The sequence below is a fragment of the Apteryx mantelli genome, chromosome 2, assembly GCF_036417845.1.
Source record: "Apteryx mantelli isolate bAptMan1 chromosome 2, bAptMan1.hap1, whole genome shotgun sequence".
Lineage (NCBI taxonomy): Eukaryota > Metazoa > Chordata > Aves > Apterygiformes > Apterygidae > Apteryx > Apteryx mantelli.
The window spans coordinates 129,507,633-129,521,423 of NC_089979.1; the positions used below are offsets into that span (position 1 = coordinate 129,507,633).

Below are 13,791 nucleotides of genomic sequence, written 5' to 3' on the forward strand. Positions count from 1 at the left end.
TGGAGGTGGGGGTGGTCTTTTGTGGTAGTATATGTGTTTTAGTCTAGCCAGTTTCTGTTTCAGGAGCAACAGTGACACTGTAGGAAAGTGTAAGACATGAAGATGAGGAGTAGTGGTTGCCGCTGTTTCAAACTCTCTATCTCCCAAATAACAAAAAAAAGATAAAAGGAGCGGAGGAGCCATTAAGCATCTATGTCCTTCTTCCTAATGGAAGATTAGGAAGACATAGGAAGAAACAGCAGTCTGCGGAGTAAGAACACAAGAGACAAAATCTAGTTTCCAAGTAAGAGAAGAGACTGCCAGCAGGGAGAGCTACCTTTATGCACCAGGTCATTCCCTTAAAAGCAAAAGTGAGCAGCAGCTTCTTTCTAAAGATAGCTTTCCCCAGTCTTGTTACTAAAGTATAACCCAGCTGAGTAGCAGGGCTGGGGAATGGAGGGGGTGGAATCTGTCCATAAGGAAAAGAAAAGGCAGGTTACTCATGGCAGTGGTTAAGAGCCTCCTTCGAGTCTGCTACCAAATATATTTTTTAAAAGTATCTGTGGATCCTTTTCTTTGATTGTCTTTTGTGTCAAAGTTTGACTGTTAGTGGTATAGGGGCCCCTAAAAGGCCTAAACTAATGTTTTAAAAAATGATAATTAATTCATGCTTATCTTCACTTTCAGAAAGCAGGGACTTGAATGCACTTTTGTTTAATTATAGTAGTTGTGGTAAAACATTCTAGTAAAATTCCCGTTTCCTTATGCAGTCATTCTCCAAGATGTAATTAAATGTAATATCCTAGTATTCTTGAAAAGTATTTTTACCTTGCCTGATTTGAGGGTAGTGTATTTCTAAAACCGTGCTTTAATCGTAAAATGACATTTTTCATAAAAATCCTTCCTGAACTGATAGTTCCCTCATGGTCTCTTGTATTTACATTTACTATAATTAATACATCAGCCAGCTTATTCATGAGTTCATTATTATCCTTCTTGTCACAATCTCTGGTATTATGAGATCCTCACAGATACTCTGTGTATTTTTGAGTTTTCTTTGTTAGTCTTTGTTAGTCTTTGTTAGTCTTATCCTAAACTTCATAGGGCAGGCCTGAATAACAGTCCTTCAGAAATAATCTCTTCAAACCCCTAAATTATGTCGATTGCCATCTGCTGTAATGCACCTTTCTGGTCTCAGCTGTGTCCTTCCTTTACAGTAATATGATTACTACAAGTGCATACAAGTTTCCAAATGTTGGTCTACCATTACGCCATCAGGTGCCAGGAAAATGTTGCACTCTTCATCCCAGTACCTTTCTCAGTACTTTAATTTTATTCTGTTTAAGCCATAGTGCCTTCTCTGCCTTGGCCCTTGAATAGTGTCTTTCATCCAAGGATTTCAAAGCACGTTTCTAGCTTACCTGTCATTCCCTCCATGCAGTGACCGCAGTAATTGTTAACACTAATAGTTTTATCTCAAGCTATTGATCATGTTTTCTTACATTGTTTCTCCATGACAGGCTTTACAGAGCCTTGAGATAACTGAAGTTTAGCATTGTAACTTCCAGACTTTGGAAGCGGGAGAGACAAAATTTGCTTTAAGAAAGCTTGGCTGTAATCCATACAACTTCGTTTTAATGCCGACAATGCTTCAACCTTGATTTTAGCAAGCTAGACTGAGGCATACAGTTGTTGTCTTTCCAAGTGTTCTTCTGTTTCTCTTTGTCCAGCCTTACCTTTTCATTTCTTTTTGGAACTGTACCTTTCTAGTTATATTTTCTTTTTATTTGTTATTGTTCCACATAGTTGGATGTGCTTTTGGATGGTTGCTTTTTTAAATACTTTTTGCCATCTAGTCGAGCCTTTGGTAAGCATGAAAACACTTTTGTTTGTGTGCTTATATGTTAAAGTTCATCTGTAACCAGTTTATTTCCTACTTTCTAACAGTTGAGGAGCAGGATGCACAGGTGAGAGTTACATCAGAATAGTTACAGATTCCTAGTATTTACATTTTCCTGGATTACATGCAGATAACAGGATTCTCCCAGAAGGTTTTTCCCCTTTTTCTCACACTAATTCCATTTTATTCTATTTCACTTAGTGGATATTTACTCTGCGGAAGTCTCAAATGATTTCTTAATTTTCAGTTTTATTTGGGACAGCCACTAACGGCAGTGAAATGCCTAATTATCTTAGCAAAAGATGTCAATAGGATATATTGGAGCTTGCTTAGAGCTCAAGAAAATTAGGACGCCTACTTTCAAGTCAGTTGTGAGATATTTCAATAACGTAGTCATTAAAATGCTAATATTTTTTCAAATATTCATGAAATATTGAACCCTTGTGTATATTCTTCTTTTGACATATCCTCCATTTTTTTCAGTTTGGTTCTTTACAAAGTGCTTAACATATTGTAGTTGTTATACTCTTCATAGTAGCTTATTTTGCCCATTTTTTGTCTTGAAAAAAATGAAGAGCAGGACTGTTCTTGAAACTGCAAGACAGATTGATGATCCAGTTAACAGTTGTCAGCCTAACACAAATTAAAGAATGCAAGCATGTCATGCAAAGCATGTTTTTATCTCTGTGAGATTTGATCTCCAGTGCTTATTTTTCCAGTACCAGAATCAAATTACTCAATAGTTAACTGTTTGCAACAGTTTTAGTTTTAACTCTTTTTTTTAATTTGTTTGTTTTTAATCACCCTCCTTTTCTAAGTATTCTTAGCAAGTTTCAGATTCGTTGGTGCAGGACTGACAATGAGTGGAGCACTGCTTTGGAGTTATTATTGGGCTGCTGTGCTACCTGGGACCAGAACAGTCTTCTGGGTTGCTAGGTTTGACAGTAAGCATCTATGTGCAGGAGGGAGAGGGTAGATCTGAGGTTCAGTCATTACTTCTTGTTCTGTCTCCTTTTTTTTTGTTTGTTTTTTTGGCAAAACTTGTTTTCATGACAGGGACTTGGAGGAGCAAAGTAACTTGATCCTTTAGGCAATTGGGAATATATACTCAGATGGTACATTGTCTTTTTTGGATTAGACTTTCCAAGTCACTCAGACTTTCAGCAGATTGGTTGTTTGTAAAAGTTGATATTTAAAACAATGTGCCATTTTATGTCATTCTTGCAGATCTCTAGCTTTCATTATGTTAAAGGGCACTACACATTTAAATAAAACTGGCAATATCATATATGTGTAACAGACTGATGTATATTAAAAGAATATTGTTCAGAATTTTGTTTACAAAACAAATACGACATGTCTTTAGAAGTATTCCAACAGCACCCACAATTCATGGAGAGATGGGAAAATAGACAAGAAAGGTACGGTCTTAGCTGCCGTTTATAGCGCACCGGCGACTGTGCTTTTGTGAGCTATGTAGTTTACTTTCGCTGTATTTCTTCGTTTTCAGCTTTCCTGAAATGCAGTATTTCCAGCAAGAGAATGTGAGGAAAATTCTTACAGATGTTCTGTTCTGCTATGCCAGAGAAAATGAGCAGTTGCTTTATAAACAGGTAATGAAAATATTGTACAGGTGGCATTCATTGAGTCAACATTTTCTGTACGGTTTTACAAATGATTGAACAATAATGTAGTTCTATTGTATCTGAAGCTGTATCATACTGCTAAAGTAATCAAAGAGCTGCTTGTCAGCTGTATAGTAAGAAAAGTAAGCTCATTGAATAACATATGCTTTTTCCTTATAAGACATTCCCTCAAATTGTTTCCTATAAGGTTGCTGAGTTGTCTAACTTCAAATTTCTTTAGAAACAACATCTTTTTCTCCAGTGTTTCTTCAGTGATGGTTTAAAAAAGAAAAAGGCTTTCTGTGCTTAGAAGAATGAAAGAAAGAATGAATGTAGCAGGATTAAAAATGCTACTGAACAAACAACAAATAGTGACTTTTGAAATTCAGACAAACTTTAGTATTTTAAGTTTTATGTGCTATTTTAAGTTCTAAGTTCTTTCTCAAAGTGCTAAAGCCATGCTGTGCATTAACAAATGGATCCTTTATCTAACCCTGTAGGATCCAAATACAATGCAGTTGACAAGTGTCTCCTGACTGAAGGATAAGGGGGCAAGCGAATACCACAGAAGGAAAGCCTGCTCAAACCGTTTTTGTTAAAATGGTAAAGATAGCCCTAACTATGCATCCATATGGGATGAGGACTAAACATTTAATCTGAAAATTTTGAGTCAAGTATAAATTTGATACTAAATTACTGTAGCAAGGTCAATATGCAGAACTGTAGACAAAAGAATATCTGTATTTATTTCCCCAGGATATTAACTGTACTGAGAGTAGGGACTGACAGAGTGAGGGATACTGTGTGCCTGAACAAAGACTAACCTGTAGAGCAGCAAACTTCAGGTAGACAGAATTTTTTTTATGACAAAAATATCGAGTTTCAGTAAATGTATACATTTTTATAACACACTGTGTGCTTTCAGGCATGGTCTGTGACCACCATGTCCTCAAGCCAGGAAATCAGTTGCATTTCTTGAGAAGACCAACACGCATGAGTTGAAGGAACAGTTACTTCTGAAGAACCATCTTACAGATAATATCAAAAGTCAAATATATAATTATCAAAATATTGAAACTCCATCAGCTGGTTATTTTTCATGTTTGACAGACTGTGAGCAAGGAATAGTCCTGCATCATAACAAGAGAAAAGATGAGGTGTGTGAGGAGCTGTACTTTGAAGGGCACAGCTAAAGCAAACCCTTAAGCAGTATTCAGCCTCCCTTTTCTAGTGAATATAGGCCAGAGTACTGATGATCGGAAAATGGAAGAACACATTCCAGCTAATTTAGTCTATCATTTATTGAACAAGAAGTATTATTTTTCTCTTTGATATGACTTAAAAGGACTTAATTACCCTCTGCTCATATTTAAAATCCTCTAGATTCTTTACCAGGAAATAATACCTTTCTGCAGAAGGATGGAATATTTAGCGGGATCAAATTTAAAAAAAAAAAGCCCCGAGTTTCATCACAAGCTGTTAAAGCTATTATTTTGTACTAGGTGACACCCCGTTTAACATAGACCATATTGTTAATAGTTATGGGATTTTATTGAATTAATGAGACTGTTATCATGTAGTAGAATGTCTTGCTGAGTTAATTGAAACTGCAGAGATTATATAAATGGTATTAATGAACTTTGACTGCCTGATGCCTCAGCTTTAATAAAGACTGCTTGGTGGGCTAAATGAACATAGGCAGATAAAAGAACAGGTTCAATTTTGCAAGCCTACAGGCTGTTGACAAAGAAAACTTCTTCACCTCTGTTTTTGACTGGTGTAGCTTCAGTAGTGCAGCAATTTCAGAAGAGGGTTGCCACAGAACTAACGGGAGAGGTATAGTGCAGAAAATGAAGTAAATTTGGATGATGAAAAACTGTTGATTTAATATTCCTGTTGAGTGTTCAGTACATGATCCAAGTCTGGTTGTGTTATGCCAAGTTCACAGAACAGCAAATGGTTGTGGTTTTCCCCTCTTTTTTGGGGCTTGTGTCACTTTTATTGGGAGAGTTTGCTATTTCTTACCTCATTTTTACAAGTGAAAGATCTTAATTTTTTAATTAATGATCCCATTACCTTATTAGTAATAATCATGCTGTTTTGTCCCCATGTTCCTCTCTCTGTAGATACCATTTTTTTCATGGCCATCAGTAGTCTTTTCAGAATTAGTTAGCAGGAAGTAGTGTTTGTAGTGGAATCAGCATATGTTTTTTTTCTCTTTTATTAAATACCTACGTTGTGGTCAGGTTTCTTGTCCTACCAATTTTCTTGGTTCCATTTTCATCACTGACTCAAGCCCCGCTTCCAAAAAGCCTCCACTCCAACAAAGCATAACATTTTCTCTTGAAGATAATAAAGGTTGCCATGAATTCATCAGTAACAGATCACACCCAAGCTGTTCTCTCTACAGTGACATGAATACAAAGCCCAACGTAAGATGTTTGCCTTGATACTCAGTATCCATCATGGGACTGGCCCAGTTGCCATCTATGAGATTTCCTCTCTCTTCTTTTTTGTAAGCTCATACAAGACTTACATTTACTATAACAATTATAAGACCTGGCCAATAAATGAAAGCTTGTACTTCATCTATCAACATCTGTACAGGACCTGGTGTTTCTCTTTTAAAATATTTGGAAAAGTTCTAGTTTTGTGACAGTTTCCATCCATATAAATGTGAACAGAATGTAACTTAATTTTACTTATTGCGACTTACTACATAGCATCAGCATATATTCTTATAAGGAGCAATCAATATGTTTGTTTAATATGCATATATGCATAAAAGTTGCCTTTGTAGTAGGTTTTGTGTTTTTTGACCAATGCAGTGTAACATTTTACTTGATGGGCAAAAAGATATTTCTGTCCTTTGTCAAATGGAGTAGAATGTTATGAAGCTATATTACAGATTTTAAAGACTGAATCCTCCCTGGGATGCTTAAATTTTTAAATAGCAGCTGTAAATATAAAATCTAAAGAGAATAGTATGTTCTACTTTAAAATATGTAAAAATTACTATTTGCATTCTTCTGCAAGACTGGTGCCAAAATTCTGGTTCTAGTTACACTGAAAAGAAGTAGTGACAATTAAGCTAAATCATTAGGCTATTGTTCACGCATAATTTGATTGTCCTTAGATAAATCAATATAATTTTGAAATGCATTGATTCACATTTCATTGTAGAAATGCTGTATTTCTGGTTTTCTTTCTGAACCCTAGACTGTGTTATGAAATCAATTCTTTGTTACAACTGGGAGGTGTCAAAAAATTATCTGAGTTCTGTCAACTTATTTATTAACACTAAAGAGTTTTAGTAAACTGCAACATTGAAAAAATATGTGTATGTATATTACACTGGTGGCTTTTCTTGCCAAGCTAAAAATCTCTAAACATTTGAAGTATTCTTGTAACTGAAAGATCAGAGGTATCTTTTTGAAATCTTGATATTTCATTATCTATTTGTTTTGTTTTTGTTGTATGTGGGCAGCCACATTATGATTCTACTTTATTATAAAGTTGATATATTACGTTGAAAAAATGTATGATGTGCTTTTATCTTTTATAACTAATTCTTATTTTATGTCCTCTTTCTTCAGTTTATATGTTTACAGTTTAGGTAGTAGTTTTATTAGATATTCAAGTTTTTGGCATCCCCATTTCTGTTATTTCATGCTAGTATATCAGGGCGGATAAACGATTAGACTTGAAGCAGTTAATTAACTGATGGCTATGCATACGTATGAAAGTACAGCACGTTATCTACAGTTTATTTAAATATTTTTGCCACTTCTATTTATCTCCTAATCCTGGACTTATCTCCCAGTCTCTCATATATCTTTCCCATCTTGGTATGACCACAAGATATTCAGAAATGATGTTGTCAATGTGTAATCTAACCCATATTGTTGTGTGGGAATTCTACATCAGCTCCTAGAATCAAGTGGGTACATGAGAACCTTGATTTTAATCTTTTCCTAATTGAGCTTCTATCTAGCCTTCAGAATCAGAAGGGAAAGAAAAAACTCCAAACTTAATTAGTTTTGCTGCCTTTAGCTTTGCCCGGTCAACTCACTCCACTATTACTCCAACCCTGCACTTGAGACTAAATCCCAAGAAATTTGATTTTCATTCCTTCAGAATTGAGACAGCTGCTATAAATTGATATTACGCAAAGATTTTTCTAAGCACCTTTTTTTTTTCTCCAACGCTGCTGCAGATTGGAACTTCCTCTTATGATTAAATAAGGTTCACTAACATGTTTCAGAGCACACTCAAAATAGATGAACGTCTAGAGGGGGCTTCCACATCTATCTGGGTCCTCAAAAAAACCTCTTCTCTCTGCTCAGTATGGACTATTAAGGAAAATCTCCATTATTTCTAATAAAAGTTAAAGAATTTTTGTACTAATGGCGCTGTATGATGCTTTTGAAGCTGATAAACTAACTCACTGAGCTTGAATACTCCTCAAATGCTACATGGAATATCACAGTATCCCTAGAATTTTAATCATAACCTGCCTAATTGAGATCTTAATAACTTCCACAGGTACTGCCCCAACACACAGGTGTGGGAATGCTCTCAGGCAAGACAAAACGTGAGGTTTGCTAAGCTTCTGGCTGTGGTGGAAGCACAAAACAAGACCACTGCAAGTAGCAGGAATACCAGTCTCCAAACCACAGAGTGCCAGGCCATGTACCTGGAAGGGCTTTAGCCCAAATGGTCCAGTATTCATCCCTAAAATCCATCACACATCATCCTCTGTCAGTCCCATGGCCTTGCTTTCAGCTGTTTCTGGCCCAAACATTGTTGGTTTGATCTGTCCAGCAGTTTTTATGCCTTCAGCAGAGATATTTGTGGCTGAGATAAGCTATCCCCTTACATTTGGCAAGCATGACTATCCCTGTGAGTAGGCCCGGATACAGAGGGCTTGAGGACTCTGGAGGAAAAGGAGGAAGAATGAGCAGCTGTCCTATGTGGGAGCTTCATAGCTGTGAAGCCCTCAAACTGATACATTGGTGAAGCAGCAAGGTAGATCCGTGAGCTTGTGACACTGCTCACTTCTGTCTGTCATGGAAAGGGGGTGGAAAAGCAAGTGTAGAGGCTTTCTAGGTTGGAAATGCAATCATGAGAGCAGACCAACTCCTGTGGGAGCCATCCTCTCACTCCCAGCAACAGCCTGAAACGCCTGTGAGCTTGGTGAGCTAGCCCCTATGCTCTTTCTGCCAACAGGACTGACACAATGGTCTTCCTGACACCCCTGCCTGTCCAGAATAAGCACATGGAGTTGGGACTGAACCAACTCCAAGTGGATTTGGAGGTGGCCGAAGGCTTGGGGCGGAGGTGTGGAATTGCCACCTGCCTGGCATAATCACCACCTGCAGGGGCTGCCAGCCAAGGGGGCTGGCCGCAACCTCAGATCCCTTCCATCACTGATGGGCTCTCTCACTTCTTTTGCATGGCTGATCCCCATCCCCAGCCTGTGGTTTCTGTAGGTTCTGTCCACCTCCCTAGTCTGTCACCGAGAACCAGACTCCCCTGACACATCCAGATTCCCCGGCTGGGATGCTCCAGATCCTCCTTTTCCCGATGTCATCTCAGGGAGGGGGCTGAATGTCTCCTGCAGATGAGGTATCATTCAGCAGGCTGTACCTTTACCTGTGGATGTGTTGCTGTTGGTAACAATTGGATTGCTTGTTTCCTGGAGGAGTTGTTACTTCTGCTTCCCGTAACAAATTGGCAAGCCCCAAGTGGGTTAAAGGCAAATACTCTTATTTTGTTTCTGGTGAGCTAGCCCCTCGGTGGAGACAGCAGTGGCTCTCGTGGATGTCCCACCCATGCTTCTAACCCTGGGCCAAGCCGAATCCTGAACTATCAACAGATTGGCAACTTTTTTCCATTTTGATTCATGCATGTTTTTATATTTTGCCTCTATCTGGACATAGGTTGTGCGTATAAGTAAAAGTCCATAATGGAACAGTACCAAGTTTTCCTGTGCATTGTCTTATAATGAGTTTATTCTTAGTATTGCCATAATTAAAATATTTTTTAAAAAAGCAAAAAGCCCTTTTTATTTCCAGTATCCATAGGAATGGAAGTTTCATTTTCTAATTTCCCAAATAGCCGTCTTTGTCTCTTCTGAAGGCTACTGTTATGCTGGTTTTGGAACATTATCAAATAAAAAGCAATTTTAAATTTCATAATTTGTCCTTATTGCAGATCTTTGTACTGTGGATCGTGGTTGTAATTATCATAAATAAAATTCATATTTATGAACATAGATCTTGGAGTAAACTGCCAGGTGCAGCGTTGCCTACCATAGCCAATTTGTTGTCTGTTATGTTAGAAAAAGGGAGAATAACTTGCTTCCCGTATATTATAGAAGAATAAACACTTAGATTTAATCAGAATTTAAAATAAAAGCCATTGATTATGAAACCATTCTGTTAAGAATGTGAATGTTCATGCTTTTACTTAATCTGCAGCTAATGTTGCTGGCTGCCTGATTCTGAGCTTTATGAGCCATTAAATGAATGAAACTTCTTACTGTACTTTTGTTTCCTTTTATGTTTAGGGTATGCATGAACTTTTAGCTCCTATTGTCTTTATCCTGCATTGTGACCACCAGGCTTTTTCACATGCCAGTGAAGCTGCACAACCAAGGCAAGCACTGTGTTTTATTCATATCATATTAAAACTCCTTTTTCTTTAAATACATACATGCATATATAGCTATATATAATATATATAAATTTGTCAGACGAGGAACTTATAAATAGAAGTTCTTTAATTCTTTGTTCATAATTAGTAAGTTCATACCAGAAATTGTTGCATACTCATGCTTCTATGGAAGTGTTCTTATTTCATCTTCTCTATCACAACTTCTGAAGGGGGGATTTAAAATGTATAAGTTGGCCACTTCACAAGTGTTAGCCAGAGAAAAATGGAAAGACAAGAAACCTAAAAGAAAACATTAATCAAAAGACTCACCTATCTACTATTTCACCTCATTGTGCTTGCCAGAAATGGTTTAATATCTGTCGTAGCAGAGGGGAGGCAGATTAGAGAAATACAGTCATAGAATGGATATATTACCAATGGTTTTTTTCTCGTATCTTTAAAAAAAATCAGTGTAGACAAAATGTTGTGACTGATATTTCTTTCATCACCTGCAACATCGTAGCTGCAATACATGACTATCATTTGACTTTGTAGTAATATTAATTTTAGGTATTGATTCTCCATTTTATTCAAATAGTGCATGTATTTATGTATCTATGTGTGTGTGTGTGTGCGCATCTCTGTGTGCGTATATTTATACACATATATATAAAACACTACATCATGCGTGATTGTGTGTCAACCCAGTTCAGATGCTTTTTTCTTGCCTTACATAGAAAGCTTTCAATTTTTTTAAGCTAGTTGCACGCTTGAACCATTTGTGATAGTTAAGCCATTTTTTTTTCATTTGTCTTTTTGCACTTGCTTTTGGAGTCCAGCAATGATTAAAAGCCAATTTAATTATGCATGCTATAACATAACCTCTTTGGTAATCTCTTTTAGCACCCCTCAATGCGATTGTCCAAAGGCAGTGTTTAGCATAAGAATGGAGTTTATTTACAAGTGTTTGTTTTTATTCAGTGTCTGTCTTTACATATCCTGAAATTGCCTACAAGTTGCTCTTCAGTGGAAAGTAACTCAAAATAACCATGTGTTATGTAGAGCATTCTGTTCCAACCCCACTGAAAAAGTAGAGCTAAGCAGCAAAGTAGATGGAAAAGAGGTGCTGTCACTGATTAATTGCTGTTAAAGTACAATAAAAATACAGGCTATTAAAACAAAATAAATTAATGTTTTGATACTGCATATTTGACCGGTAACCATATTTTTTTTGTTTTGGACAAACAGTGATAGATTGTGCAGCAATCAATTATTCTAGATCAAGCATATTCAAATAATACATTGTGACATTCAGTAATTTGTTATTTGGAATAATTAGATGGTTACTTCATTGTAGTGCAGACAAGGCAGCTAATTTGTTTTTGATCTTTATAAAAAGGAAAGACTTCATTTGTTCAATGGAGTTGCTCTTTTTAATTAAAAAGGCTAGTTTTCTCATTTGCACTTTATATGAAAGTTGGCTTATAAATACATAATAGTACATGCAGAATGCTGACCAAAAATAAACATTCACATTTGGATTGTTCACTGTTGCCTTTTTCAGCGAGGAAATGAAAGTTCTTTTGAATCCTGAATATCTGGAACATGATGCCTAGTAAGTTTTAACAACTTTCTTCACATTTAATTTACTGCTATTTGTAATACATTATTTAACACTAAATTTCTGGGTTTTTCCCCTTCAGTGCAATGTTCACACATCTTATGAAAACTGCCGAACATTGGTTTTCAACTTTTGAACATGACAGTCAGAAGGTAAATATTACTCTAAAAATGTGTTCATAATATTTGTAAGTAAATGTGATTTTTAATATGATTGAATTATATATTCTCTTAAAAACCTTGGTTAAAACAGGTTCAACTAAGTTAAAATGAAATTCTGCAGAGTTTCTTCAGAATTTGGTCATGTGAACTTGTGGCAAGTCTTCCAGTTGAAGGTTCCTATCTGTTGAAAGAACACTTTGTAATCAAAAGCCAAATGTACATGTATAAATTCTGTTGTGTAGGAGCGATGGTCTCCTGCAGATGTTTAAAAGAATGCCTGACATGGGCACATCTATCCAGTCTACCCAAAACCTGTGTAAATGTCATATTAAATAAATGCATATAGTTAGTATTTAATGTATTGAGGCTTGAATTGTTTTAAACCATTTGCTGGTTTAAATTGTTTTTTAAACAATTTGCTGTGAAATCAAACCTTTGATCATAGTGTGCCCATCACAGGTCAGGGTTCATCGTTCCCTAACTTCAGCATTTACACTGATGCCTCTTTCTGTTACCTCTTTCTGTTGATGGCGATCCATTTCCTTTCTCTTCTTGACCTCAGGATATTTGGAGTAGAGTGAATGTCTGGGCCCCTACATCACCTGTGTAGCTATATAGGCGCTGCTGTATTTAGTACTTCTGACTACATGATGCTTCTTTTCATGCAAAACCTTTTTCTCTGTTTAGTTCTGTAGAACTCTGCTCTTTTCGTTTTTTCAGCACCACCTAGTCCCTACCTGTAACCATTTTGCATGCCTGGTGCATTTAACAATTCCCTCTGACCATTTTGCCTCAGTCAGGTGCTCAAGATTTCCCTAGAATACTTTTTTTCATGTCAGATTTAGTTCTTCTCTTTTTATACCTCTGTCTCTTTTTTAATTCTGAAGAATGATTTGTGTGATGGAGTATATGTAAAAGGCCCTAGCAAAATATAGCCATATTACAGGTGTCTCCAATACTTTCAGTGTATTATATCCTAAAGGAGTTGTCCTCCAAGCGTGGTTTCAGCTTGCTTCAGTTCAACTGTTTTTCAGTTAGACTACGGGGTGAGTGTCTGAGCTAACAGGAAACATCGGAAGAATGTGTTCATTATTGGATGTCTGCATGTGTGCACCGAAATCTGTACTTAAAAACCTAAATCAGGGATTACTGGTTTGAGAGGTGGATATGTCTGTTTATTGACAACAAAAAGACATTCACCCAAGTCCCACGTAAAAGCTTCTATTTTCTTTAGGCATTTAAATATGACTACTTATATATTTCATTAGATGTGGAGTATTGGTATCTTGGCCTAAGCTATTTACAGTTATAAATTACTACTAAGGTTTGGATTTTTACATAATTGTCAGTAACTACAGATAAAACGTATGAGATATAAATTTTATGAACTTATTACATAGTCACTTTTATTCTAACAACAAAGCTGTGAGACATGTTTCTTCGAGACTATCTTTTCAGAATTCAGTATATTCAAATGTATTTGTTCCAATTTCTGTGACAGAGGTGGTAAAGTTTGAGTTTGAATTCTAGGTCTGCCTAGAGATTTACAGAGCTTGGGTAGAAGGTGAAAGTTTACATTGCCCTTTCCTGTCCCTGGCATAAAAAATTAGCAGTGCAGAGCACATGGATTAATATCTGGTTGTTTGTTCTTGTTATTTGCAAGCATGTATAATTTTAATAATCCTGTCTTGTACATATGCCTTTTACTATCATGACTTTGAGGGCTGACTACACAATAAAGTCTGAATCCTCACAAATGAAGCAGTGAAAGCATGTGCTCTGAGATACATGTTACATTTTATAGCCTCTAACAGTTGGTTCCATTACTCCCAATTGCCATTAGAGGAA

General features: G+C 36.5%; 1 protein-coding gene across 9 annotated transcripts in view; it reads left to right on the forward strand.

The window, feature by feature from the left end:
* TBC1D5 (TBC1 domain family member 5) overlaps positions 1-13,791 on the forward strand; it is a 337,770-nt gene that overhangs the window by 188,886 nt on the left and 135,093 nt on the right. For all 9 annotated transcript variants that reach the window (XR_010883476.1, XR_010883479.1, XR_010883480.1 and 6 more), the window contains 4 exons: positions 3,390-3,492; positions 10,076-10,164; positions 11,726-11,776; positions 11,865-11,934. Coding sequence is in view for 2 of the 9 variants with exons in the window: in XM_067291524.1 (XP_067147625.1) it covers positions 3,390-3,492; positions 10,076-10,164; positions 11,726-11,776; positions 11,865-11,934 (313 nt within the window). In the remaining 7 variants the exon portion in view is untranslated. The remainder of the gene's footprint in view (positions 1-3,389; positions 3,493-10,075; positions 10,165-11,725; positions 11,777-11,864; positions 11,935-13,791) is intronic.